Source organism: Apis florea, unplaced genomic scaffold (genome assembly GCF_048593485.1).
Source record: "Apis florea isolate Af1SG1 unplaced genomic scaffold, ASM4859348v1 contig_3773_pilon, whole genome shotgun sequence".
NCBI lineage: Eukaryota > Metazoa > Arthropoda > Insecta > Hymenoptera > Apidae > Apis > Apis florea.
The window spans coordinates 88,549-115,881 of record NW_028256846.1 but is presented as its reverse complement, the minus strand read 5'-3'; the positions used below and the strand labels follow the sequence as shown (position 1 = coordinate 115,881).

Below are 27,333 nucleotides of genomic sequence, written 5' to 3'. Positions count from 1 at the left end.
TGCGGTCGCGGTCGCGCGCACGGTGCACACGCGCGCATATCGGTCGTGCACACGGAGAAGAGGCCGCTCTCCTCTTTCTTCCTTTCTCTCCCTCTTCTTACCAGAGACGAGGGCCGGTTCGAGCGGGAAAGTTTATCGCGAAGCAACGAACGGTTGACAGCTCGGTGATGCATCGGTAGCGATTTGCATTGGCGTCGGCCGCGTGGAAACCAGTCGGCCTATCTCTCTCTCCTTGCCTCCTGGCCCTGTTGGATACCTCGTCCCTCCTCGGGACCCCGCAAAAACGAGCCGTGAAGGTCGGGAATTAACCGCTTTACCGTTACCGGCCGCATAACTGGAGACACCTCTTGGCGACTGATCCCACGAGCGATTCGATTAAAAATTCATTGGTTTTCCGTTTCGAGCAGTATTGATGGTTGTTATTTTACATGATGTTATTTGTTTCTCTCTGTTTTATTATTATCCCGTGCTTGTGCAATTGGGGGAGGGGAAGAAAGTAACAGCTTATATCTCGTTATTTCTTCGTTAATGCGTCGAGAGTTGGTGTTGATCATCGTGAATGGATCCGTAGTTCTAGAAAATTTATTATTTAGTATGCAAATGTTTTATCAATTAATAAATATTAATTCTATTCTCCGTATGCAACTGAGAATGCGAGGATTCCGAATCCAGTTATTAAACAATTCTTACAAATATATTTAAATTATATCCCCTTTCTCCAACGAATGAAATTCTCCACGAATGAAACGAGTCGCTAGTCGAAGGGAAAAGCTTCAAGACACCCGGTATAACCAAACTTTCCAACCATCCGGATCGATCCTCCTGCAGAATTGCACCCCGAAGATAACTCGACCTAATCCAATCTCTCCTTTCCCAGACCTCGAAAACCCTCCAAAGGAGATCCACCCCCCCCTCCCCCTGGTTAAGGACTCCAACTTCTCCGGAACGGACACGGAACGGAATAAATTCAGTCGGATCGGTATAATATCAGGCAGAGAGACGAATTTCGCGTGAATTCCACGGATTCCTTTCGGTAACTTCTCCAATTTGTCTCGCGAACCTCTAGCTTCCTAAGCGTTTCGAGAGAGAGAGAGAGAGAGAGAGAAGTCGTTTAGCCAGCGGCGACTGGTTTCTCTGCGTGGCGCGCAATTTATATGTTGAAGAGAGGCCGAGATAACTTCTTCCTTTCGCATTGTTTCCATCCAGTTTCTGTTCACGTGCTATCGGGATTGGACGCGTTTGAATATTTGGCGGCGTCACGCTCGTTCATCACGTGGAATCGAGCATTGCTTGATCGCGTTCCATCTTCGACGGGGGAGTCTCGTTCGCACTCGTCGAGACATAATTAAGTGACAACGAGCCGTTTAAAGAGGCTGTAAACACGAAACTGGCGGCGGCCAGCACCCCCTCATTAAGGGAAGCCTCGTATCCTCATCGTAAATCGGAGGAACTCGCTTCCTAATTAAGGGCACATGTGGACACCAAGCTTTGTGAAGAGGAGGAGGAGGAGGAGGATCTCTTTGGAAACGAAACTAATCCCCCCCTCTCCCCTCTCGATTCGGATCTACGACTCGTTTCCCGCCCTGATTTATGGGGGGGAGGTGGTTGGGCAAAGGTGGAAGGGTAATTTCGAAGGGGGAGAGATTAAAATGGAAATTGAAAAGGAACAAGATGCGTTTAAAGACGAGGAAAAGATGGGAGTAATAAGGAGGGTAGAAGGTTAAGAATGGAAGAATATTTATGAATATATTTTGAAATTTTACGGATACTTTCGATTTTTTTTTACAGCCGATAAATTACAATTGCAAATTAATAATACGACGTTAAGTTATAATAATAAGTTAAAGTTATCCAACTCGAGTCTCTTTCTATTATCCAGCCTAAACGTCTCTCATCTATTAGCCAACGAATCGTCGGTGTGAATACGAATGTTCAAGTCTCGAAAACTCGAGGCCTTGGACAAATTTCACCCGTGTTTATATCTCTTAATTGCACGCGTGTGCACACTCTCGTGACACTATCGTCCATATATTACACTGGTGTATATAATGGAAAACAAGGAGCAGCACACGTTCACTTTACATCTCCGTGAGGAGAGGATGCATCGAGTACGTGTCGTCGAGGTTGGCCTGCTGGTACAGGCCATCGAGCTGGCCACGGTCTCGTTGGGCGATGCGCACCCCGGGTTCAAGGCCAGCCGTGGGTAGGAGACAGATCGTCGCGGATAAGAGCAGCAAGAGAGGTATAACGAGCGCGCACCACAGAGGTCCCGTCCGTCTTTTTCGTCCCTCTCTATTCCTCCTCGCCATCGCCTCCTCGCTCTATCGTCCCTCCGTTTCGCCTCGCCTCGTTCGCTTCTGTTTCTTTTTCTCCCCTTTTCCCCCTGCTCCTTCGTTTCCTCCCTTTTCCATCAGATGCGTCATCTTCGAGGCGCAAGCTCTCCTCTCCTCTCTGTACCAGGCCTCGAGGAGAGAGAGTAGGACGATGATTTACGGTCTCGAGCCTCTTTCCATCTCCTCTCTATACGCGAAGGTCGAGGAGGAGAGACCAGGACCTTCCCTTCGCCGCCCTACCTGGCCGATCTTTCGAGCTGGTTTCGCCTGAGCGTATATATATATATATATGCGAGTAAGAGGTGCTTGCCTCTTCCTTCCTTCCTTCGTTCGTTCGTTCGCTCGCTCGCTCGCCTGTCTGCCTGCCTCGTTCGTGAAAAGTAAACAGCGAGCCGTGGCAACGACTTGGCATGGTGTTCCAACGCGTCATCGTTGCACCGCCTCCTCTGGCCGTTGGCTAAATAGATAGAGATAGAGCAGAGACCAGGTAAAGCGCTGTTGAAGCTTTCTATCGAGAGAGGAGCCGCTCAGGGACGCAGCTCTTTTCTATTCTTCCTTACCTTGTTAACGCGCCGCTTCCTGGAAGGCGTTGCTGTGCGCGTTTAATTTGCGATGGATCTGAAGGAAGGAAGTTGGAGGTTTTTCTTTTTTTTTTAGGAAGGGGTTAAGGGTGGTATACGTATTTTATTGGAAAATGAAGAGGAAGAAACGGAGTGGAAAGAAAAGGAATTCTCCCCCTTCTTCTTTTATATCTGATGGAAAAATTATATTTTTAATATAACGTGTTTTATTAATACGGACGGTTGAAACGAAAAATAAATTTCTTTCAACTTTCTCTTCATTGAAGATATTTCATCAAAGGCATATTTCAACGTATTCATCTGTCAAAGATGATTTTGCGAATTTGCTGTAGCGCTTGGAGAGAATGACTTTGTCGAATAATTCGAAGAAAGGCGGAGGGGTTCTTGAAAAAATACGCGAAAGTTGCACCGAAGTGGTGAGTCGGCATATGAAATGATTTCTCGAGAAGAGGTGAATAGGAAAGGGGCGAAGAAAAACTAATAAAACGTCGCTTCCTTCAACGCTGCGAAATAATAATAATCCTCTTTATCCACCACATCCTTCACGAGTGCTATTCATCATTATTCTCACCCTGTATAGCTTCAAAAATTTAAATTCAAACTCTCTCCTTATTTAAATTCTTTCCCCTTCGAGAAAGCTCAAGATTTATTCAAGATCGATTCGAGTTTATGAAATTTCTAGATCCAATCGACACGGAAGATCGTCTGAACAATTCTCTTTCTTACCTCGATCATCGCGTTCCCATAAACAAATTTCCACCCCGTAAGACGATTTCAGACTCGATTCCAAATGCCCGCAACGATCGATCGTATCCCCGAATCTCCTTTGCCAAGAGAGAGAGAGAGAGAGAGAGAGAGAGAGAGAGAGAGAGAGAGAGAGAGAGAGAGAGTTCGCAACAACAACCGATCGGTGGTTGCTGCGGCCCTGTCAGACACCAGCACGGCAAAACGGCGCTCGATAACGTCGATAGCGCACGAGTTACGAGCGCCGTATACAACGGGGGGGTCGTTTGGTGCATCCGCCCCGAAGGAAAGGAGTGACGGCCCCAGCCGGTTGCGAGGAGGAGGAGGAGAGGAAACGCGCTCTGAGCGGACACGCATCGGGCGCGTCGTTTCCGCGGGAGGAACGAACGGGTCCAATTAACGGGCCCAACGAATCCATAATTCACTCCTAATTAATTAGCGTGTACACACGATGCGTGTGTGTCGTTGGAGAATACACGGAAAGGAGAAAAAGAGAAACGAGAGGGAGGGTGAGAGGATCGAGTTTGCGCGCGAGGGGGGCTAGATAGGAGGATGGAGAGAGGGATAGGCGTGACACGGGGCTGTGTAATCCTTTCCTGGCCGCGTTTACTCTCGTGCCCAACGAGAGGAGACGAGCGAGCTGTAAACTCGCCAGCCAGGACAAAAGCGGCTGCGAACCGCCTCTGTCGTCCTCGTGGTGGCACACCGCGCTGCCATTAACCCCTGGATTATTGTTTCGCGGTGGAAATGCCGGTAGTTGTGCGCTTGCTCGCTCGCCCAGTGACGCGTTTCCCGCTTCTACAAGGGGGGGTAGAAATGTCACGGCGATGGAGCCGCGATATTGCCGGAGAAAATGCTTTTTCGGATTTATGCTATTCGCGTTGTTCGTGTATTTCGGTTTTTCGTATACTTCGCGATATTTCCTTGGATACTTTCGTGGTTTCGAAGATGAAGATGAAGAAATGTTGGAACGATGGAATTTCCGTATCTCGTTTGGCTCGACGAAATCTGGGCCCAAGCACTTAGGACAACTTTGCAACTTGTAGATTATAAGAATCGTGATTTTCTCGTGGCGTGCTGGTAAAAGTTAAATCTCGATTGGAAAAATTCAGTTCCACTCGTGGCTATTCGTGTTTGGGCCGAAATCTTCATCACGAGTCAGATGATAATAGGGGAAGGGGTTAAGTTCGTAATCGTAAATTCTAATCTTTCATCGAATCGTTCTTCGAGATCGTTATAGATACGAGTTATTGCGCATCGAGTATCTTTCTTCTGGAAACGTAGCATCAATTTTTTTTTTTTTTTCTTTTTTTTCAACACCGTGAAAGCAATTAGAATTGCGAGGCGTAATTGTGAGGCTGCTGACCGAGGCTTTTTCTCTCGAGCATCGTAGTTAAAATTTATTCGTCGAAAATATCCGACCGTTTCTTCTTCGTTCTCACAACTATCTCTTAACCCAACGCCTTAATTAACATAAGAAAATGATTGCCGCCGCGCTATTCATTCTCGAGAAGAAGCGTGTTTGTTGTACGTATCCTCGTGTTAACGCTTCCCTGGATTCCCTCCACTCCGGTGTCCTCTGTGCTCTTTCACGCCCTCCGTTTATCCTCCTCCGGGAGGCTAGTGTTTCACGAGGGATCGAAGAAAGGAGAAGAAGAAGAAGGCGCGCGCGATGTCGCGTGATCAGGATGCAGACGACCATCGTAATCGCACACCGGAACACGCAACCGGTATTTCGGCGAGGCCTGGCCGCGCTTCCCCCTCCCCCAACCCTTAACGAGGAGAGAAAACGGGCCAACGCGCGAGGTGTCAACTTTAAAGTGGATCCCAATACCCGAACCACTTCCTTTGCTGGTGAACTCTCCTCGGGTTTCACCTTCGCTTCGACTTGAACCCGTTCGACTGGACGAGAAAAGGAGGGTAAGGAGGAGGAGAGGGAGGGAGGTTGGTCGTTCGAAGTTGAAAAGGAGCTCACCGCACTCTTGGCCCGGAACTCTATAGCTCGTCGTGTTGTTCTTTTTCTCTTTCGCTTCTTCCTCTTCTTCTCTGCGGTTCTGGTAACACGAATACGTGTTTGTTTTCTCGCGATGTTGAATAGCGTGCATCAATCGTCGTATCCTGTGTCGAAGGTTCTTCTCCTCCGTGATGGAAATACGGAAGACGAGGTGTGAAAGGATAGCCGTGTCTTTTGCTGTTTCGGGTTGAATTCGGCGTGATAAGATAGATCTAACCTTTTGTCGTAGGAGTGGGTTGATAAAGGATCATAAAGTTTTAAAATTTCGGCATAAGAACGAGATGGAATGAAAGTATCGAGTGATTCGAAGATTGTGCAGGTGTGGATAGAACGGTTGAAGTCGTGGCAAAATCGAGGATTTGCCGTGATAAAATTGTGCGTTGCTAAAAGAATGCGACTCGATCGAGAGTCGTTACGAAGCCACTTCTTGCACACTCGTTGCACAGTTGTTAGAAAGTTATTGAAGAAAGTTCTGAAATCGAGGAGGAAATTTCTACAATATTCAATCCAACAATTATTTCTTCTACCTCGTAGAAATATCGATTAATCTAAGATTATATATTCGTACCTTTATTGCAAAAGCAAAAGTTGTTGGAACGATTTTCCTACGCGGTATGGAAAATGATGAATATTTCCCAACGATGATATTTTTACTTATCTTTCGGTAAATAACCTGCATTTATCATTGCTTCTCATTTGATGAAGAAACCAGCACACGTGACTGATCCATTATTCATGTATGCCTTCAGCCCAGTGATTCATTCTAAATGTCTTTTGGTAGTCAACTTAAGGTTGAGTTCCCATACACTTCGAAACAAGCGATCAAGCGATAGAACCCTCGTATATTTCATCGTGACAACCACTTTACTTTCGATAACTTGTACATTTTTATTTTACTCTTTTCTTTAACAAGCAACCTCCTCCGCACGATCATCTTTTTCTATATATATATATAAAAATTCGAGCACCTGTCATCCGTTTAGAAAATTCCAAGACCCACCAATCCAATCTCGTATACCAGGTCATCGACGAGCGAAATAAAAAGAAATTATCTCGTTAGGGGAAGCGCCACGATCACGTGCCTTAATTCCACGACGCGATTACTCCCACAGAGATCGTATATTAGCCGCCTCGACGTAGGCGAGTATCAGGAATACCTCTGCGCACTTTTTACCTGTCGCACGATCGGTCGCGATTACGCTCGCGCGTGTCACCGGCTCGAAAAAGAAATTCCGATGTTTGCGCGCCACCGTTGGCGCTGCCTGTCCCAGAATAAGATATATAGAGTTTATTAGAGGCGGAACGCATGGACGCCGCATGGAAACGTGTACAAAGCGCGCTTTATAATCGCATAAAAGGCCCCACGACTGGTTGCGTCGCGACCGCGTATCGCCATGGGGCTCTAATAAATAGTTCCGGTTATCGGTCCTTTCGCGACTTGCCCCACTTCGTTCTCTCTCCTCTCCTCTCCTCTCCTCTCCTCTTTCCGTTTTCTCCTTGTTCCAGCGTTGCGGAAGTCTTTTTTTTTTTTTTTTTTTTTTATTCGTTTCAAATATTTGTGAAGTTTGCAGCGGAATTGAATAGAATCGTAGTTCGTCAAATGTTTCTTTAAGAAGGTTCTTTGTTTAAGGTTAAAGTAAATATTACTTGGAGCAAGGGGTACAGAAATAAAATTTTATCGTGGATCGCGCCATCCGAGGGTTAATAAACTCGTCTTTGTATATACGGACGTCTGCGAAATCGAGTTTTGTTTTCGCATTCCCTATTCCTTTGGCTGCCCTCGGGGTTGCCGCATCGGCCAATCTTAGAAACGCTCGCAAACCGCCCACCTTTTCCTCGAGATAACACTGAGAAACGAGTGTTGGTGCGCGTACGAACGCCACGGGCGCCTCCGAGCGTGGCTCGGTCGGTAATATCGTTGAGCGAGACCGGAGGAGGTTCCGGTTGCGGCGAGTATAATATGGAAAAATGGGGACCGGTCTCGTAAAAGTTTAGCACCAAGCAGAAGAAGAACGTTTAACCGGGTAAAGTTTTGATAATTTTCGTTCCGCGTGAAAATGAAAATTCCGCGTTTGGATGTTGTTGTTGTCGTTGGTGGTGGTGGTGATGGTGTCTCTCCTGTGGAAAATGTTTATGGAGTTATGGAGAGTGGTGGGGATCGTTTTAATTTAACTTGAATGTGAGATAGAAAGCGGACAGAGATAATGAAAGTTATTCTTAGACACTGGAGGCATGTTCCCCCCTCCCTCCTTTTTTTATAGATTAAATTAAACTTGATAAGGTTGAGAAATTAATTGTTATTTTAAATTGGTTTTCTGAGTGTCCACATTCGTTTTAATTCTACCGATAATACTCGTATCTCGTACGATGAGTTAAATTAATTAAGTTCATTAAATATTTCTACCAAGATATAGGATAATTATGTATGATAATAATTAAATTAAACGCTTTTTTTTTCTTTTTTTATTCCTTTTTACCAAATATGCCTGTATGCCCCGTTTAAAGTTACAGATCCGTCTTATAATTTCTTCTCTTCTACATTTATACAATAATAAGATACTTAAAAATATTTCATGAAAAGAGGACACGCGATATCGCAATAACGCGGCTCGTATCAAACACATCGATACATCCAAATTATCATTAATTATCCAAAGTGAGACTTGATACTCGAATTTCCGGATCCGCATCTGTCGATCCGATTTCGAGATAAACAAAATTGCAACTTGGAAATCCCTCATTACCTACGATCCTTGCACACGTATACGTTACAAAAAAAACAATCTTACAAACTCGCAAGCTGCGCATAGACCACGCTTCGTTCGATTCCACTGTGTGGAATGGAATACCTGCAAATTTCCCTGATGCGTTTTCGATTGCCGTTTTAACAGCGATGCGCCTCGTCGATAAACGCGGAACCAGCATAAACTCGGCCGGAAACACGTTTCTACCGGACGAATTCATCGATCCTCCAACGATATATAATGCGCGAATCGGCTCGATCGGCATTATTTTCGGCCGGGCGTAAATTACACGAACTTGGATATCGATTGGGGAGAGGATCGGACCCATTAATCACGATTTTCCATTAATCCAGAGTAACGGGTGCTCGCCCATTGATAAGAATCTTTGGAACGATTCGTTCCGATTCGCGAGTATTTAATTCGAGGACGGTTGGCCGTCCACTATATCGCGGTTTAATTCAAATTTACGGGCCACTTTCGCGCCGCTTTGGACTCCAGTGGCGTTAATTAATGCCGGGGCATCATCCGGTTATTAACGCGGATCGTGATTTGTGTTTACACGGATCGCGTTAATGACCGTTTAAACGCGACTCTCGACACGCTTCCACGGGACGTTTTATGGGACCACCGTGCCGATGAAACCCGCCGCCCAGTTTATTTCCGGGTAACCGTACCGATTGATCCGTTGTATATTCGCGTGTTGTTCACTTGGCCACTGGATAAAGTTCTGCTCCCTTTTTTGGGGGAGGGGGGGGGGAATGGATGAATAAATTTTAGCGTTGTTTGCGCGACGGGCGTGGATATTAGGCAAATATTTGAGATTGGAGCGTGAGTTGCGCGATTTCGATTCGCACGGGAGATTTGTAATTTATGGGATAATTTAAAATTTAAAAGATCGATGCGGGGAAAAAAAATTGTAAATTAATTTTTGAACCCTTCGAAATTTTATGGTATTCCATGGTGATAATAATACGTGATTTTGTAAAGAATAATTATAATTGGTTATGTATTGCACAACTTGGGAGGTAGGAAGTATAAAACAATGATAAGTAGGTAGATAAAATAAGATTTAAGACTCGCATAGGTGTTCACTTATGTATTGTAAGTGTTAAATAATATAACTTGTACGTTACATTAACTCTTTGACAGGGTAATAAAATTGCGAGGATTTCAAAGCAGGCAACACAGGAAATTATTCTTTCGTCATCAAAATTCTTGGAACTTTATAGCTTTCAGCTTTTCATAGCCAATAAATCTTAATAATTGTATTACGTGTGGTAACATTTAAAATATGGAAATTACAAACTATTCTTTATAGCACGCCCTCTCTCTCTCTCTCTATCAAGATTTACCGTGAAAAGTTTAAAAGGTTATGAAATGTCGCGTGAAAATCATTTTTCCAAATGAAAAAAAAAAGCTTCTAAGATAAATACATTTATACCTTGATATCTATGATGCAATTCGTCGAAAATCCTGTGACGAGTTAAGAAAAAACTAAGGGAGTTAGTTAAAAGTTTCAGTTGAAGGCAGGCATTGTCTGAGGATTAAATAGAAAAAGGAACAAAAGTTTCCTGTCAAATTAAATAAAATCCCCCTTCGTCACTGCACGAGAGTGCAGAGTAGCAGAAGTATAAATCACTATTCGCTCGGTAATCGCGTCATCGTGAAGAGGCGGAGGGGAATCGGCGATGAGGAGATGGACTTCCGTGGAGATTGAACGTCAAGAAAGGATCGATCGACGCGACGAAGAAGCACCGTGACGATTTTTCATCGAGCAAAATCCGCGTTTCTTTCGCGAGTTTCTCCCCCTCCTCTAACGCTGTGTTCCACGTATATCTTCGTCCCGTGCAAAATGTTTGGAGCGACAGCGGACATATTTTACCTGTCGTTTGTCTGCATCGACTCGGTCAGTGCTTCTCATTCGATCGATCGAAACAAGCCGGGATAATTTTAATTAATGGCCGACCATTTATCCCGCGATTCAACATTTTCAATATCTTTTCTTCCTCCCCCCCTACCCGTAGAGTTACGAGAAACGTGATTAATTCCGTTTGGCATTAATAGTTATTAATTTAACACGTGACAATACTGCTTTAACCATTTACTTTAATATGCTATTTAATTATTCGAATGAAAAAGCGCATGGTGGAAATTAATTGAAAAGAGATTGGAGATCGAACAAGTAATGCTCACTTTTTTTTTTGAATTTCTCTTCTTGCGTTATAACTTATAATTTCCTTGATAATTTGGAAGCAGTATAAATTTGTTTCTTCTTTTATATATATATTTCGAAAAAATGAAGACAAGAGAGATTGTTAGGGAAAAAAAAAAAAAAAAGGAAAGAGGAAATAAGAGATAAGATTCAATTTTGCGACGCGTAGGTAGAAATATCGATGTAGAAAATATCACGTGGAAATTTTTTTCTCTAACCGTTATTACCGAGACGGCGTTTACAATGTGAAACGATAATTTATTAACGTCGTTATTTTTAATATGCAAAGCGTGAAACTTAACCACGAAACGTGATATCGAGGTGGAGGTGTAGCGTTTCAAAGTAGAGACCTGTCTGTTAACTCTTCCTTTGCTCTCCTGATATATTTTTAACGCTTCGTCATTTAAACCCCGTGCAAGATGAGTTTCTGTACTCCATGGATGTTGCAAGTAATTTGAATTGATTTATGGAGATATATACGCCAAGGTTTGGTACACCTTTACGCCGTTGATAACATCTCGTCACATCCTGGATCTTCTTTTTCTTCGTTTCCAGGAATCCTTAACCAACTCCGGCGACTTATCCTAATTTATTTAAATTACATACAATAAAATACCAGCACGAACCGGTGTTTACTCGGAAATCTTCAATTCCACGTAATTTCGTTTCGAGCAAGTGATTTCGATGTTTAAATTTTTACCATTGCTTTATCACGGCTACCTACGATTTTTATCCTTATTCATTATCCTTGTTACAAAAGTAGCAACGATTTGAAAAATACGTCTTTATCGTTCAACATTCCTTAATTTTTGATACTCTAAAAATTACAAATACAAATTAACGACAATAGTTTTAATAGTATTGAGACGCGATACAGAGATATAGAAGGGATCTTTGAACAACGATTCAACTTATTATTTTATTATTCTTCGATTCTTGCCAGAGTCTCGAAAAGAAAATTACACCTCTCAGCGTTGTTCCGTATTCGAAAAACGCGCCAATAATTTACTCGCTCTGACAGCGACGGGGAAGCATCTCGAATCTCTGGAAGGGTTGTGTTCCGCCCGGGAAGCTTCCTTCTTCACAAATTCTTATCGCATTTTTACGATCCTTCTCACGCGAGAAAAATATCTCTATATATATATATTTTCCAAGATGCCCCTCCGCCTCCCCCTTCTTCGAAACGATTCCACGATCGAAATACGAAATCGACGAGGCAAATGTAAAAAAAGGAAAAATAAGAAGAAGAAGTGAAAATAAGAGGAGAAAGGAAAAGGATAGGATCGGAAGAAGAAAGGCAAGGGGGGCAGGGAAGTAAGCGCGAAATAAAACGAGCGTCGCTCTTAAATATTTCCTCTCTATCGAGAAAGGAGCAGTCCTTCGCGACAGACCTCCCGCGGCAAACGCGGGATAATTTATGCAAAAAACGTCGACGCGTATATATATATATTCGAAAGGAGGAGAAGAATATAAGACAGAAAGGCGAGGGGAGGAGTTTTGCGGGTCCGCGAATAGAATTTATTCGACGGAATTTATTCTTCTTTCGTGTCTTCCACGAAAACCCGTAGGTCACTCGTGTCCCTCCCCTCCCTCCTTTCTCTCGCTGCCACCACCACCTCCCTCGCTCCGTCCGCGCTGTTGTAACCCGTCGTCGTTCCCTTCGGCGATTTTTATTCCACGGTTGTCGATCCATCATGCAACGACGCGTCGCGCGACGGGACGCCGATTCGAAATTCCGCCTCGAGGTTATGTTTCGAGTCTTGACCAATCAGGGGCCGGGCTTTGGAAGAGTGGACTTTGCCATTCCAGAGAGAGAGAGAGAGAGAGAATATCGAACGTTTGACGCGCGCGTTTCGTCTATAATTAACACCGCTCTCTGGCCCCCCCCGATCGAGGTCTTCTCGGAAGGAATTAATTTCGCCGTTTATGGAGGAAGGGGGGAGGGGTACTCCATCGTTCACCTCCTGTTGTTTATTCGCGATGAATTATAAACGATTCTGGGCGACGAGGCGGTGTTGGTGGTGAGGCTTTTTGCCCGTTAAATCGGACCACGTGGTGGGATTCACGTACGTAGTTTTAAGGAAATGGGATGCGGTGGAATTCCATTTTTATCTCGGCCTGTGTTGGGGGATAATCAAGTTTTTGTTGTTCTTGTTTCTTGAGCGGTGTGAGAGATTAAATTTTAATCAAATTTTCAAAAGCGTAGATCTTTTGCACGATCTTTCACGAGAGAGATTTTACATTTGGATTGAGAGAGTTTATTATTATTGGATAGAACTTTCGATCGATACGATTGATTGTACGTATAAAGAAATGCTAGGGATATTTAAATATTTAGGGAATATTGAAACGATTAAATTTTACTGTTATAAATTATTCTGAATTCTTCGTAATTATATATTATTGTACACTCGGAGGGGTTAAAAATTTCTCTATAATAAGATCGATCCAATAAGAATTAAGTAAATTAGAATTTATTTCAGATAAGTAAAGTATTGCATCGCGAAAAATGGAGGATCGGAGACGGTTTGGCTTAGAGACATATGGATTTTTGTTCTCCATGGAAGCTCGAATAGCATTCGCTGGCTATTCGGCTCGCAAAGGGTTGGTATTTGCCGGCGAAAAGTGGCTCGTTTTCCGGCTAGACTTGCAACAGGTGTCTAGACTTTTGCTCGTTTTGCCAAATATTGTTCGAAAATAGAAAGAGTTCTCCACGGTTACGTAGCTGTGTAACATTTAGATAGCTGACTACTTATTAACCGAATGAATTAACGTTAGTGGGATGGAGATTGTGCCTTCACGATGCAGAGAAATAATAACCAGAATTTTTTGTTACCGTAGTTTCTAGTACGTTTCGAGCTTCTTCGTTCCGTGAAAAGCACTCCAACTTTGTTTTCGAAACTTTATGAGCAAGCAGAGTTTTAATTCGGGCGAATTTCGAGCGAAACTTTAACGTTTAAATTTTAGCCTCGATGAGAAAGCTTTCGAATTCGATGATAATTTTGCGCATCATTTCCGTACTTTCCTTCCACAAAATTTTCACCCTATTCAAAGAAAATTTGCGTTACGAAAATTATATTTAAAATGATTGATCTATATCTAATTTATACATCGATTTATATGTCCTGAATAAAACGAACTTTATTCGACTTTATCGTCTTTATCGAAAGAGATATGCACAAAATCACGAGATATTACAGATAAAGAATTGTTGAAACATCCACGTTCCACCTTATCTCCAACAGCATATCTCGATCCTCACCCACAAGACACGAGTAAATCGCAAGGAAGCGATTTTCAATTTCCTCGATTCCCTCCTACTTAACCACGGCGATGGAGTCCGGTTTCCTCGTCCCGCTAAATACAGCAGGCGGAATAATAACGCGTCGAAACTCCATTACGATTTCAAAGGGGGCTCGAGGCAGACAGTGGTGCGCGCGAAAGGATTAACAAGTTTGTTTCAGCGCGCAGACATTCAGCGAGCCGATATACACTCTCCCTCCCCCCAGCATCCGACCTCCCTTGCACGAGCTTCAATTATTAACATTCCGCGTCGAACCCGCTCCAAGCTCCGTATTCAGCCTGTCCCGCGGCGCGACTCGCGCGCGTCTACTCAGAGAGAGAGCACAATGAGATAAACGAACGAGAGAGTGGAGCTAGGACGAAGGAACGAGACAGCGAGGAAACCTGGCGAGCGATTTCGTTGTTCGTGTTACGTACCCCCACCACCCCTTCACCCCGTGAGCCTGTTCTCCGCTTGAATTCGTGATTAATGCCTGTGACGCGCGATTTGATATAAAACCTGACACCGTGCGCCGTCAGTTTTGCCAACTAACGAGCGTCGCGAGCACACCACCACCTTATCCATACCTCGCCATAAATCTCCACGATCGGTTTGATTTATGCATCTCTATCTCTCTTTCTCGTCGAGGCCTCCTAAGATTTCTTCTTTCGAATTGTGCTCTCGTGCCAAGTCCGTCTCCTCTCTCTCCGTTCGTGATATGGAGAGAGAAGGGGAGAGAGAGAGTTGTGTTTGAAGGATGTGTTTCACAGGGTGTGTACATTATCTGGTCGAGAAATTAAAAGTTTACTTGGACGAGAAATGTTTGTTATAAGGGAGGAGGAGAATGGATTTAAATATATATATATATATTCTTCGTTCAATCAGTTGTATTCTTTATCGATATCGTTTATTGTTGGACGTTTATTGCTAATTCTTGGAATTTGCTTTTTACAGAGCATTCTTAATGTGGGATGTGAAAAATAAAATTTGTATATTATTCGATGCTTTTTGCAGGATGGTAAGTAATAGGGGGAGCGAGAGTTAGTTGTTAAGGGAATTGCAATTAAGGAAAGAAACTCGTATATAATTTGTCCAGGAATATGCCAAATGTCCATTAGCTGTCAATCATCGTGTGACTAAAGATGATATTTCTCAGGTATTATCTATGCTGGCTATTAAAGTTCTGGAAAAGATTCGTAAATAACTATTTCAAATCAAAGCCAAGAATACGGATAACGTAGTAAATCCTGATCTTCGTCATCAATTTTGAAACATCCGTTTGCGCATCTGTGGAGGAATATAAAAAATACCAAACCTATAAATGGCCTTTTCCTCTGTAAATAAACAGACGAGCCATCGCGAATACGTCAAACTATCATTAAATAATTTCCTAACTATAATTAGAAAACTCTATAACTATCCAATAATATCACGATAATAGGGATCTTTAATTAACCTAATCGACCAATTTGGAATAACGGTCAAAGCCTAGATAATATTCCCAGCCAATATGCGTATAATTTCTGTAAATCCATCAGATCCGTTGGAATCATCCAATCAGACTCGTACTTTTTTCAACGATTCTCGTTTTACGCAGAGTTATGAAGAACTCGTACCTTCTTCTCTCCAAAGCGACACGGTATCCAGAATGGCGGAGCTTCATCTATGAAACAACTTGCTACAGATGGCCGTGCAGCTAGGAAGATGAGGCAACGCGAGCCCTCGAGCCCTTTTCACGCGATTTCCTGACGCATCCTCTTTGAACGAGCACAGGATGATGCTCGTTCACCGTGAATTATGATCACCTGGCGTCGACAAATTGGCCGCTTCTCGCGCGCGCTCTGATCAGAGAGTATATAGAAATCCTTCCACGAGAGGGAGAGAAAACGCGACGCTGAGACGAATCGAGAGCGGGGCTCTCCGTGTCCTGGGATGATTTCTCATTTAGCTTTTAGATGCTCGAGAGCGTACTTTGATTCGCTCGAGCTCGAGCCAAGTATTATCCCCCTGATCGAATCGTCGATGCCTCGTTCCGTCCCTCTCCGCGCGGGATGGAATTTAGTTTCAATTACGGTTTGTTATCTTGAGTGACGGTATTTTGACAAGATGGAGGGAAGCAACCCTTTCGCTGCGTCACGCTCAATGCTGTTGAATGCACTCGTGCACGGTTCGATGTTTGCTCCTCGTGATTCCTGATTTCGAGTCTTGATTTTAATTCGAGTCTTTCTGTTTTTCATCTTAATATTTCGTTCGTTCATTTTTCAATTTGATCTAATTTAATTTATCCCTTTTGTCGTCGAAAATTAAGGTTGTTAAAATTAAACGCAGTTTCCGTAAGTAAGAAGGTTTGTCGAAGATATTCAATTTTATGGCTAATTACAAAATATAATATCCCATTTTTGCGTACATCGCAAAAATAATTGGAAGGTAATTTATGGCAAATTCGAATCGTTAATGTTTAATGATATTAAAGATATTCTCCGTTGCAAGTCGTTTCGACATAAATTGAATTGGGTTGGTATGATTTAATATACTAATTATAATGGTAATTATCCCACGGGTATGTGCGATACGCGAGTCTGTGAAACTATCAATCAACTCGTTATTATTGCAATAATAGCTGGTATCCGAACATTTACCACGATTTCCATACAGAATTATTGGTATGGCTCTCATTGTTTCGTTGGGAATAATAGAGTATACTTGCTCGTTGCCAAGAATTAACGTTCGGAATATTCATTAGGGAAGAACATTTTCCATCGTGGAAAGAATTATTTATTTAATCCCTGATGGAAAATTTGTCTTTCTAATTCAATATCTCGTGTTTATTGGGTTTCCCCTCCCTCCCCCCCCCCCTTTTATTTTATTTTTTTCTTTCTTTTAATCTTAATTTCATACGTGACCAAGGACGCCCGCATTTATCAACGCCGTTATGAGCGTGTGACTCATTGGAGAAAGGATCTGTTGACAGGCTGGACAGCTTAATTGGTTAAAGCAGTCAGGCACGGGTGAAAGAAAAATTCGAGTTCGAATCCCTGCTCGGAAATCCAATTGGTCGGAGGAGAGAAGGCCTTCTCTTTTCTTTTTATACCTAACATTCTTCCGACGTTTGTTTTCGTACGTGACCTATCAACCGCTTTAAAAAATTGCTCGTGACCGGGGAAAAGAATTTATACGAGCCTTTTTATCACTTTTGTATTCTTAATTTATCTTTCGAAGATAAATTTTTATCGCTTTCATTAAAAATTCTGATAGGGAATCGAGTATAATTGACATTTTTATACTTCTGTATGAATATTAATAATGCAATAATAATGAAAAAAAAAAAAAAGAAATATCTTCAATAATAATAACCCCAAAGAAATAAAAGTTCAGGAGATATAAAGATTTCTTGTTATATTAATTCTCAATATTTTATAGATGAGAATCCATTTTTGAAAGTAATAATTTTTTATAATCTATAAATTATACTATACCAGAAATTTATGGAACTGATACATTATTATCCCCGAATTTGCTTCTTCTATTTTTCTTAACAATTCTTAATATTCAACAGAATCCTTGCGTTTATATGGAATAATATCCACGCGCGTGCAAATAGAAATTAAACCCAACCGATTAAATGTTACGTCACACAATTACCAGTATCAAAAAGACGAAAAAGAAGAGGAGTCCCCTTTTAATAAAGCAATTCTTCAAGAGAGATTAGACCAGTTGGAGCTACCATCGCCTTGAAAAGAAACCCTTTCGAAAAAAAAAAAAAAAGCTCTTCCCTCGCAATCAGAAGAGACGTCCCAAGAAAAATTCCCTCGGAAATATTCTCGCCCCGCCCACATCCCAGGAAAGAAACCAGAAGAAGAAGAAGAAGGAGAAGAAGCAGGGCGCGCGGGATTTGCATGCGAGAGAAATAAATCATAAGCCAAACAACAACCGCCGCCAAACGCGAAAACGCGTATTCCCGGCCAAGGGGGCGAGGCCTTTAAAACTGATTCATTACACGAAACATCCCCCCTCTTTCGCCTTCGTCTCCTCGGTGTGGAGGAACGTTATTCCCGCGAAAATGTTCCTTAATGGGGAATTATAGCGGGTCGAGAGATAGAGAGAGAGAGAGAGAGAAGCATCGTCTTCGTCACGAATCCCGCGTTTCTCGAGAACAAGAAGATGGTGGTGGTGAGTGGTGGCGCGTGGTAAGTCACGTAGAGGGAAGGAGCGCCAAGGTGAGGCCGGAATAATAAGCGAAGCTCGTTCCCAAGCCGGGTATCGCGTTCGAAAACGCGATAATTTCCAGTCGTGGGCCAGCCTGGACGCGTCAATAAGCTGTGCACGTTGTTGTTGGACGATTAACGATCGATCGATCGATCGAATCGCGCGTGATCGTGTTCCGGTATAAGGCGAGCCGAGTGTGGTGTATCCGTTTGACCGGATGAATTACGATGGTTCGGCCACGTGGCGATTAATAATCGAAAAGGTGTTGTGCACGTTTCCTCGTCTGTTTTTTTTATTTTTTATTTTTTTTTTTTTTACGTTCCATCCGTGAACAATGCATTGTTTGCGTATTATTTGCGTTGATCGGCGCTTGTGTAGGAGACAGTAATGATGATGATGATGATGATGATGATGATGGGCCACGAAGGTGTTTTTAATTGAATCGCTCGTTTGGAAATGGCTCGTTATTTCGATTCGATCGAGAGTGGAAATGGTTACGCTTCGGAAGATTTATTATTTGAAATCGCAAGTTGATTGTTTATGAATTTTGCGGAGGGAAAATTGTAGTTCCATTAGCCGTCACGTGTCGATAAATCGTGTGCGAGGTTCACGCAATAAAACAAAGGATATCTTGCGTGGGTGTGTACGTTTCGCTCGCGTGACTCACGTGTTTCCAAATATGGGGGAGTCTCGATAGAGAGAGAGAGAGAGGGGTGGTTAGAAGATAAAAATGATCGTGTCGATTGATGCACAAGGTGATTATGTTTTACGAAAATACCGATTAAATTCGAGACATTACGAGTCGACGGTTATGAATATCGAATTCTCATTCCACTCGGTTGATCTTTTCTCTGGTTGAATGCTGCCATGAAAAAGGGCGGAGACGCGCTCTTTATACGTTTCTTCTTCATTAAAAGCGGCATTGGGTGAGTGCCGCGCATTCGTTTCGAGACGTCGACGATCGACTAGCCACTTGCGGATTGCAACATTTAAAAAAAACTAGAGCTTTTAAGGATCCTTGATTCTCGAGGTCTTCTCCCTCGAGTCTCTCATCCTTTCGTTTGAATACCATTGTTCATGACGAAAGAATGGTTTAAAACCGCGAACTATAATCTCAAATCTTCCTTCCTTTCGTTTCAAAATTTATTTCACCGACAGACGTTGCCCAACGAATAATATTTACATTGTGTGTTAACAGTTTTTTCTTTTAGCAGGATTGTGCTATATATGGATTATAGATACGATACGATTCTTTGACAAATTTTAAACGGATGGTGTAAAAATAATCATTGTTTTCTCGTCTTTTCGATTTAAATTTTTATCTCTAATATATTTAGACTTTTCCATTTACTTTATAAATTCGTTAAAAATCTATACGCTTTGCGAAATAGATTTAAATCTATTCTTCTCGAAAACATTGAAAGAGAAAAGAGCGAAACGAACGTGCAACGTTTACGCAGTAAACGATCAACGCCCTACTTTTAATCTTTGATAGCCAATAAATTTTAGCGAATAAAATTTAACACATAAAATAAAACTATCCTCTCGATAGGTTATAAAGCTTCTCTTCAAATATTCTTGTAAAGAAGTTGTTAAAGCCAGTAATCATCGGTATCGCACGAGGAGAAGTATATTCATCTCCTTATTATCTGTGCAAAAGTTAGAACAGCGACTAATAAAGCGTTTCCGGAACGGTTTCACCATTACCACGGTTGTCCACGTTGAGCGATGCAACGACGATTATTCGCAGGCAGCGTATAAACCAGCCTTTAAAAACGTCGAACCGGAAGTCAAAAGCAGGAGAGAAAAGAACACACATCCCGTCTCGGCTAGACAGCAGCCTTCCTTCGATCCTTCTGTTCTTTCTCAATCCTTCCATTCAGAGACAGGTCTTTCCACGTCGGTCAGGACCGCGTTCTCTTGATCCTTTCCTCGCGCGTGTCAATCCACGTCCCGGCCACGAGCCACACACGTAGCCGAGATGAGAGCGAGAAGGAAGAGGAGGAGGAGGAGGAGAATCGTTCCTCGCAAGAAGATGCAACAGTGGCGGGTTTTAGGTCTTATAAATAGCGGCGCGTGCTTTGGGGTGCTAGCAGTTAACAAACGGTAAAACTAACACCGCCTCCTACAATAACATTTCGCTCCGGTCACGTGTTTTCCGCGGCTCCGACTATTATAAGATCCACCGACTGTCGTGGCTGCTGCAGCACACTCCGTTGCGCGTTAACCTTTCTTACTATCGTCGTATATTCGCTCGTTGCACGCCTCGCTCCTCCAATTTTCCATCTCTCTTTTCGTTTTCTTATCTTCCGCTCCTTTCTTTTCTTCTTCGGTGAAAGACACGCACGGCGTGCCAATCGAGACGAGTTTCCCCTCCTTCCCTGTTCAGCATGAGTGCGTGTATTCTCTCTTTTGGTTTGGGATCCTCCAGCGAAGGATCTAGCCTCTTTGGACGTTGATTTATGCGGCAGCCACCTGAACCCCGCGCCCTTCGTGTTCGTTAGGGTCGCAGACAGCCGCGTCTTTCGGCGGCCTCTTAACGAATCGAGATTCGGCGAGTGGTTATGCAAATACGAAGGTCGGCTGTGATCGTCTCTAGATTCGCGTTATATAATGTTATGCTAGTTCGATGTTTTTTTCTTCTTCTTCTGTTTTTTTAAGAACGAAAGAAAAAAAAAAGCAAGCAGCGAGTAGAACCGAGTTCGTTCTCGAGTTTAATTAGTACCACCGTAAAGGGATTGGACACGTTTTTGTTGGGGATGGAGAAAGGATTTTATTGGAGACGATGGCGATGGCTGATTATTGAGCGAGATAGACATTATATGGGAAGGATTTGTTTTAAAAATAATTTCACGCGATTGTAGAAGGGATACGAGCGAATGAAATAGGAATCAAAAACTTGTTACGTATGCGTAAGAGGCGTAAATGAATTTCAGTTAACCAAAAAGATTGTTAAAAACTTTCAAAGTATTCGTAATTAATAAAGAAACAGACGTGTATTAATCGGGATGTGTATTACTTTATTATTACTTTATTTTCCAAAAAACAATATCGATCTATATGCGTCGAGAAGAACGAGCGTATCGAAAATATCGAATGACGACGAATAAGTTTTTAAATATTTCTTTCGAAGAATCGAACAGACGTCACGAGCCCGACTTTTTCAAAGCATGGCTAAAGTCTTATCGGTACGCTCCAGTTGTGAATTGGGTAACAATAATAGTATTCGAAGAAATACGATTGCAAGAAAATTGAAAGATAACGTTAACGTCCATCCATTAATCTAATTGATACGCATACATTGATACGCTAAAATATTCCATGTTCGACCAGGTTTTATCGGTGACACATATATTAGCGACAAACTTGCTAAAAGTTGGAGATGGATAGCATAGAAAATTATATGCATTACTCTGAAATATATTCTCGCTTATGTTACTTCATATGTTAACCGAATTTATTTTGTTCGAGAATCATTTATTCTTCTTATCGAAATCGTGTAAATTTTACTTTTTTTTTTTTTTTTCTTTAAATTTAAAGCAGCTTCGATTTAAACTTGTTATTTAAAAATAACATGATGCACGCGAGAGATAAAAAAGAATCTACGTTGAAAATCTTTTATTCGCGACTAACAGGAGATAACAATTTTTCGTTGCAGGCCGGAGTAATGCGACCGACAGAGAAGTAAGAGGGGCCAAGCAATCTACGAAAATGGGACTCGTTCGACGGACGAAGCTGCTTCCCAGCCGAACGATGGCTCCCCTGTTACCATTGCTGGTGCTCGCAGTATTGCCAAATGTGCGATTAGAATCGGCAATCAATCCAGCGAGTAACGTGGGCTCGGTATCGAGCGGTTCTTCGTCGTCCTCCTCCTCCTCCTCCTCCTCCTCCTCGTCGATGGTGGGCGGCGTACCTGGCAGTGGCTCGTCTTCCGGCAGCATGGTAGGGTCTGGCAGTAACAGCGTGGTCGGGGGTGGCAGTAGCGGCGTTGGACACTCGTCCCTCGGCGGTGGAACGGGAGTGAATGGAAACGGGCGATGCGAGGAGATCACGATCCCGATGTGTCGGGGGATCGGTTACAATCTGACGGCGATGCCCAACGAGTTGAATCACGACAATCAGGAAGAAGCCGGCCTCGAGGTGCACCAATTCTGGCCGTTGGTCGAGATCAAATGTTCTCCCGACTTGAAGTTCTTCCTGTGCTCCATGTACACGCCGATCTGCTTGCCCGAATACACCAAACCTCTCCCCGCTTGCAGAAGCGTGTGCGAGAGGGCGAGGGCCGGTTGCGCGCCGTTGATGCAGCAATACGGGTTCTCCTGGCCGGAGAGGATGGCCTGCGAGAGATTGCCGGCCCACGGTGACCCCGAGAACTTGTGCATGGAACAAGACAATCACACGAGCAGCACCGGATACGGATCCGGTAACGGAGGAGCAGCGAGCAGCGCGCCTTTGCCCGCGGCGCAACCGCGCCCGACCAGGCCGTCGAAGACGACCCAACCACCGAGGTGTAGGCCAGGGAAAAATCAAAAAAACTGCCAGCATCCCCCGGGGGAAAGGGCGAGGGATTGCGTGTGCCGGTGCAGGCCACCCCTCGTACCCCTGGGGGCGGGGGGCACGGTCATTCCGGGACCGATAAGCGGCAGCAGCACCGGAAGCATAGGCAACGGGGCTGGGCTGGCAGGCATGGCCGTAAGTGGGGTCATACCGGCCCCACCGATAAGCATCGCCAGGAACATCATTCAGGACATTGCAGGAGTACCGAATTGCGCGCTCCCGTGCCACGGGGCGTTCCTCACCTCCGAAGAACGAGGGTTCGCGGCCGTGTGGCTGGCGCTGTGGAGCGGCCTGTGCGCCGCAAGCACGCTCGTGACCGTCACCACGTTTCTGATCGACACCCAGCGCTTCAAGTATCCTGAGAGGCCGATAGTGTTCCTGTCAGCCTGCTACTTCGCAGTCTCGATCGGCTACCTGTCGAGGAGCGTGTTCGGCCACGAGGAGATCGCGTGCGATGGGTTGGCGCTGAAGTCGAGGGCACAGGGACCGGAAGCTTGCGTGGCCGTCTTCCTGATGATCTATTTCTTCGGAATGGCGTCTTCGGTCTGGTGGGTGATCCTGGCGTTCACGTGGTTCCTGGCGGCGGGACTGAAATGGGGGAACGAGGCGATAGCCTCGTACTCCCAGTACTTCCATCTGGCGGCGTGGCTAGCACCCGCGGTCCAAACGTTCTCGGCGTACCTAGCCGGGGGAGTGGCGGGGGATCCGGTGGCAGGGGTGTGCACGGTGGCTCCGGATGGAGTGCGATCGTTCATCCTGGTTCCGTTGTTCGTCTACCTTCTACTGGGAACGAGCTTCCTTCTGGCGGGATTCGTGAGCCTGTTCAGAATCCGTTCGGTGATAAAACGTCAACCGGGGGCGAAGGCGGACAAGTTGGAGAAATTGATGATAAGAATTGGCGTGTTCAGCGTTCTATACACCCTACCGGCCGGGGTGGTGTTGGCCTGCCACATGTACGAGACGTCGTTAAGAAACGAGTGGCTCGATTCGCTGGCGTGCCCCTGCCGGCCAAGAGCAAGACCCCTCTACTCCGTCCTGATGCTCAAGTACTTTATGGCGCTCGCGGTAGGTATCACGTCAGGCGTGTGGATATGGAGCGGCAAAACCGTCGACTCGTGGAAACGTCTGTGGAGGCGTTTGTTCAGCGGCGGGAGCGGCGGAGGCGGTCACGGAGGCGGTGGCGCGGGTATGGTAGCAGGCGTGACAGGCGTCAGCGGAGGTATCGGCAGCACAAGCATCAAGGGCGTAGTAGGGCGTGTAGGAGTGCCGTATCCACCGGCCCCGGGGCCTGGAAGCGCTCTACTACCGCCTGGCAGCGTGGCCAGCGCGTCCCAACATCATCTCCATCATCACGTCCTCAAACAACCCCCTCTGTCGCACGTATGACGTCACCAGTCGGCGGGAGGCGACATGAACACCGCGGGCTGCGACCAGCAGCAACAGCAACAGCAATCGGTGCAACAAGAGAGGCCTTCCGCCCTTAGCAACTACGGGCCCATTTAGCCCTTCGCCTCGGCCTCGCGCAGGCACACGCCGCACACAGCGCCCCATACGGCGCCACACACGCCACACTCGGCGGCCACGATATACTCGAGGAGGTCGTTGGCATCGACCACGGGCCCCCTCACGCCAGCGCACGGACTCGCGCCTTCTTACACCCAGGCGACCGAGGTATGAATCGATCCCTGATAACGAGTTATTCGTCGTTGTTACGACGTTGAAACAAAGGGAGAAAAAAGGGGGTCGGGTAGTGGTAGGGGTAGATTCGTGCGTTTCTCTCGGTACCTCTCCCGTGGTGTGGTGGTGGCTGTTTACGACGCGTGTCGAACAACCTCGTCGACTCGCGACGGTGCTTCTCCTCGATTACCCAATATACGTATTAGCCCGTACGTGTCTTTTCCGTGGGTCTCGAATCGTGGGTCTCTTTTCTATTCTTTTTTACATCATTTTTTTTTTTTTTTTTTTTAACCTGCGTTACTTGTAGATTAACGGACAAACGGATCCTACCAACGGATTTATTATACAATAATTACCGATTCGGACGAAATTTTTGTTGAATTGAATTCTCTGTGCGATTCGAATTGAAGCGCGGAAATATAGCAACGTATCGAACTTCAAAGCGTCGACACTAGAGGGCTACGATTCGGAAAATGGCGCTCGAGACCGGCTGGTGTAGTGAGATTGTGACGTAAGTGCGTGGATCGAATGTAGTGTAATGAGTGAGTGAATCGAGTGTGCAAGAAAATTCTCTCTTATTCGTATCTATCTGTAATCTTTCTTATACTTATACTATACCGTAGCGGAACTCGTAAAGTCCGCATGTCCGTCTAACGTGTATCGTCTCGTCTATTTATCTAACCTAGCCGTAACAGAAGTATAGGTGTAAAACACGGACTTTTTCTATAGATGTCGTTACTCAAAGGTTACGGCGGTGGTCCGGCATTCCAAAGTGCGTGTTTTTTTTTTTTTTTTGTAACTTCATACGATTTTTTTTAGTCAGAGCGAGCAAATGTCGGTAATATTAAATAAGAAAAGGGGAAGGATCGACTGATCGAAGGATCTCGAGCGATGAAAGTACTCATAACCATGAATACAGGCTCACCGCCGTCGATCGTGTGAAGTGCGACGAGCAAGTGTATAGCGCAGACGTGTAAGGGAAAGAAGAAAAATGTGGAGAATGAAGGTAACTGTAAATATTATTCTTAGATTTTTTAGATAAAAGTGCTGTAAATATAAAAGAGAAGTGGAACGGAAACGATCATCAAAAACGATTTATCGGTCGACACAAGCATCATGTACAGACGCGAGCATTGCGCAGTCGCGGTAATGGCGCGTTCCTTTTTACGCATATATTGTAATTCGTAGTCCGTGGAGCTTTTTGATATTCGTTTGTAGTATCTTTCGAAGAAAATCTTTCGTCGATGAGAGACACGATGTAAAAATGTGAAGAAATCGTGTCGAAAACTTGGTGCAATGAGTAACGTGTATCAAATAACAATACTGTAAAAAAAAAGCTTCGAAGGAGCCACTAGTCTTGCCGCGGGCGAAGGAACGCGTCAATCGTGAATGCATCGAGAAGAGAGAAAATAAAAACGTGTGCTTACGGTATGTATACATACGTTAAAAACATGATTTCGGATACCGAACATGTCTTTTTTACCGCCGAACGAAAGCCCCCCCTTAACCTTTATCGTTATATATATATATATATATTATCATATATATGTGTGCTGTGTGTGTGTGTATATGATATTATATATATATATGTATATATAAATATACGCGTCTTGAACGTAGCTGACAAAAAAAAAGTGCAGAGATTTCGAATAAGATTTGTTTTATATCTCGTATGATTTTCTGTCTTCAATAGAGACTTGAATCATGTATGTACGCACACAGACACATACAGACCTACGTACAGTCCTACTCACGTATTATCGATACATACAAATACATTGTCGTACATACTCGCACATCATCGTAGAGAAAAGAACAAGAAAAAATTCTGTTGTGTATTCCGAGATTAAGTTGTAGGTAAAACGGGGGAAAAAAATTAAGACAAATTAAGACATACACACCTCAAGTGTTTTTTATATCCGCGCAATAGACAAGTAGCTGTTGACAGAATGCGAAATCGAATGAATAAATAAATAAATCATTAAGTACATAAATATATATATATACATATATATGTATATAAATATATATATATATATGTTACAAATATACATTATAAATATATAAATAAATAATATATATATATATATATATATATATATATATATATATATATATATGATTGTGGAAACATATACAAAATTTTATTACGAAGACGTGTGCGTGCTTCTGCGATGTGATATCGATATTTCACAATTTTTCTAATCGCTAGAGGAAAAAGGGGAGGACTAGAAGGAGAAATACAATTCCCGAGACCGCATCTCGTGTCTCGTTTCTATTCTGTTCTTTTTCACGGGACATTTCAAAAGTGGAATCGCGTGTGAATGTGAGATGAATAATTCTTTCAACACTAGTAGTTGAAGAGTGAAACATCTCGGTTATATACTTTTTCTATTTTCACTTCGATGCTTGCCTTTTTTAACAGTTGTTGGAATTTTGCGATCGACCCGCGAGATGTCTCGTGAGTGGTGCAGATGGGAAGAATGCGAGTGCACGCGGGGAAAAAAAAGAACAAGAAAAATATATGTGTAAGAAATGAAAAGGAACGGAAAGAAACAAAAGGACTGAAAAACGATAACTGCCTCAAGCAACTTAAAAAAAAAAAAAAAAAGAAAAAAAGAAAGAAAAAAAAATAATAAAATCACAATCCGTATCGCAATCCGAACGGGTTACCCCTGCCAAACGAAAACGTACACGTGTAATGTTGTAAAGTAGTGAGAGTAAAGAACCTTTAGTGTCACATATCACGCCAAGCTGTTACGAGCGAAAACGGACAATGTCGCGTTCGTGAACGATCAGTGACGTTGGAAAGAGTGAGAAAGAATAATGGGACGGAATGGGATGAAATGAGATTGTTGACGGTAGTAGTGGGAAGAGAGGAAAAAAGGCGGGAGAACGAGACAGAGGGGAAAGAAAAAGTGAAAGAGTGCGCTGCTATCGCAATGGCAGAACGATTGATGCGACGAAAAGAACGAACGCGAC

General features: G+C 43.8%; 1 protein-coding gene across 3 annotated transcripts in view; it reads left to right on the top strand.

The window, feature by feature from the left end:
• The window catches only part of fz2 (frizzled 2), a 121,746-nt gene extending 95,326 nt beyond the window's left edge, over positions 1 to 26,420 (top strand). For all 3 annotated transcript variants that reach the window (XM_086915379.1, XM_086915378.1, XM_086915375.1), the window contains exon 2: positions 21,776 to 26,420. In XM_086915379.1, coding sequence (XP_086771505.1) covers positions 21,829 to 24,060 — 2,232 coding nt within the window. In that variant the 5' untranslated portion in view covers positions 21,776 to 21,828 and the 3' untranslated portion in view covers positions 24,061 to 26,420. The remainder of the gene's footprint in view (positions 1 to 21,775) is intronic.
• Positions 26,421 to 27,333: the final 913 nt, after the last annotated feature.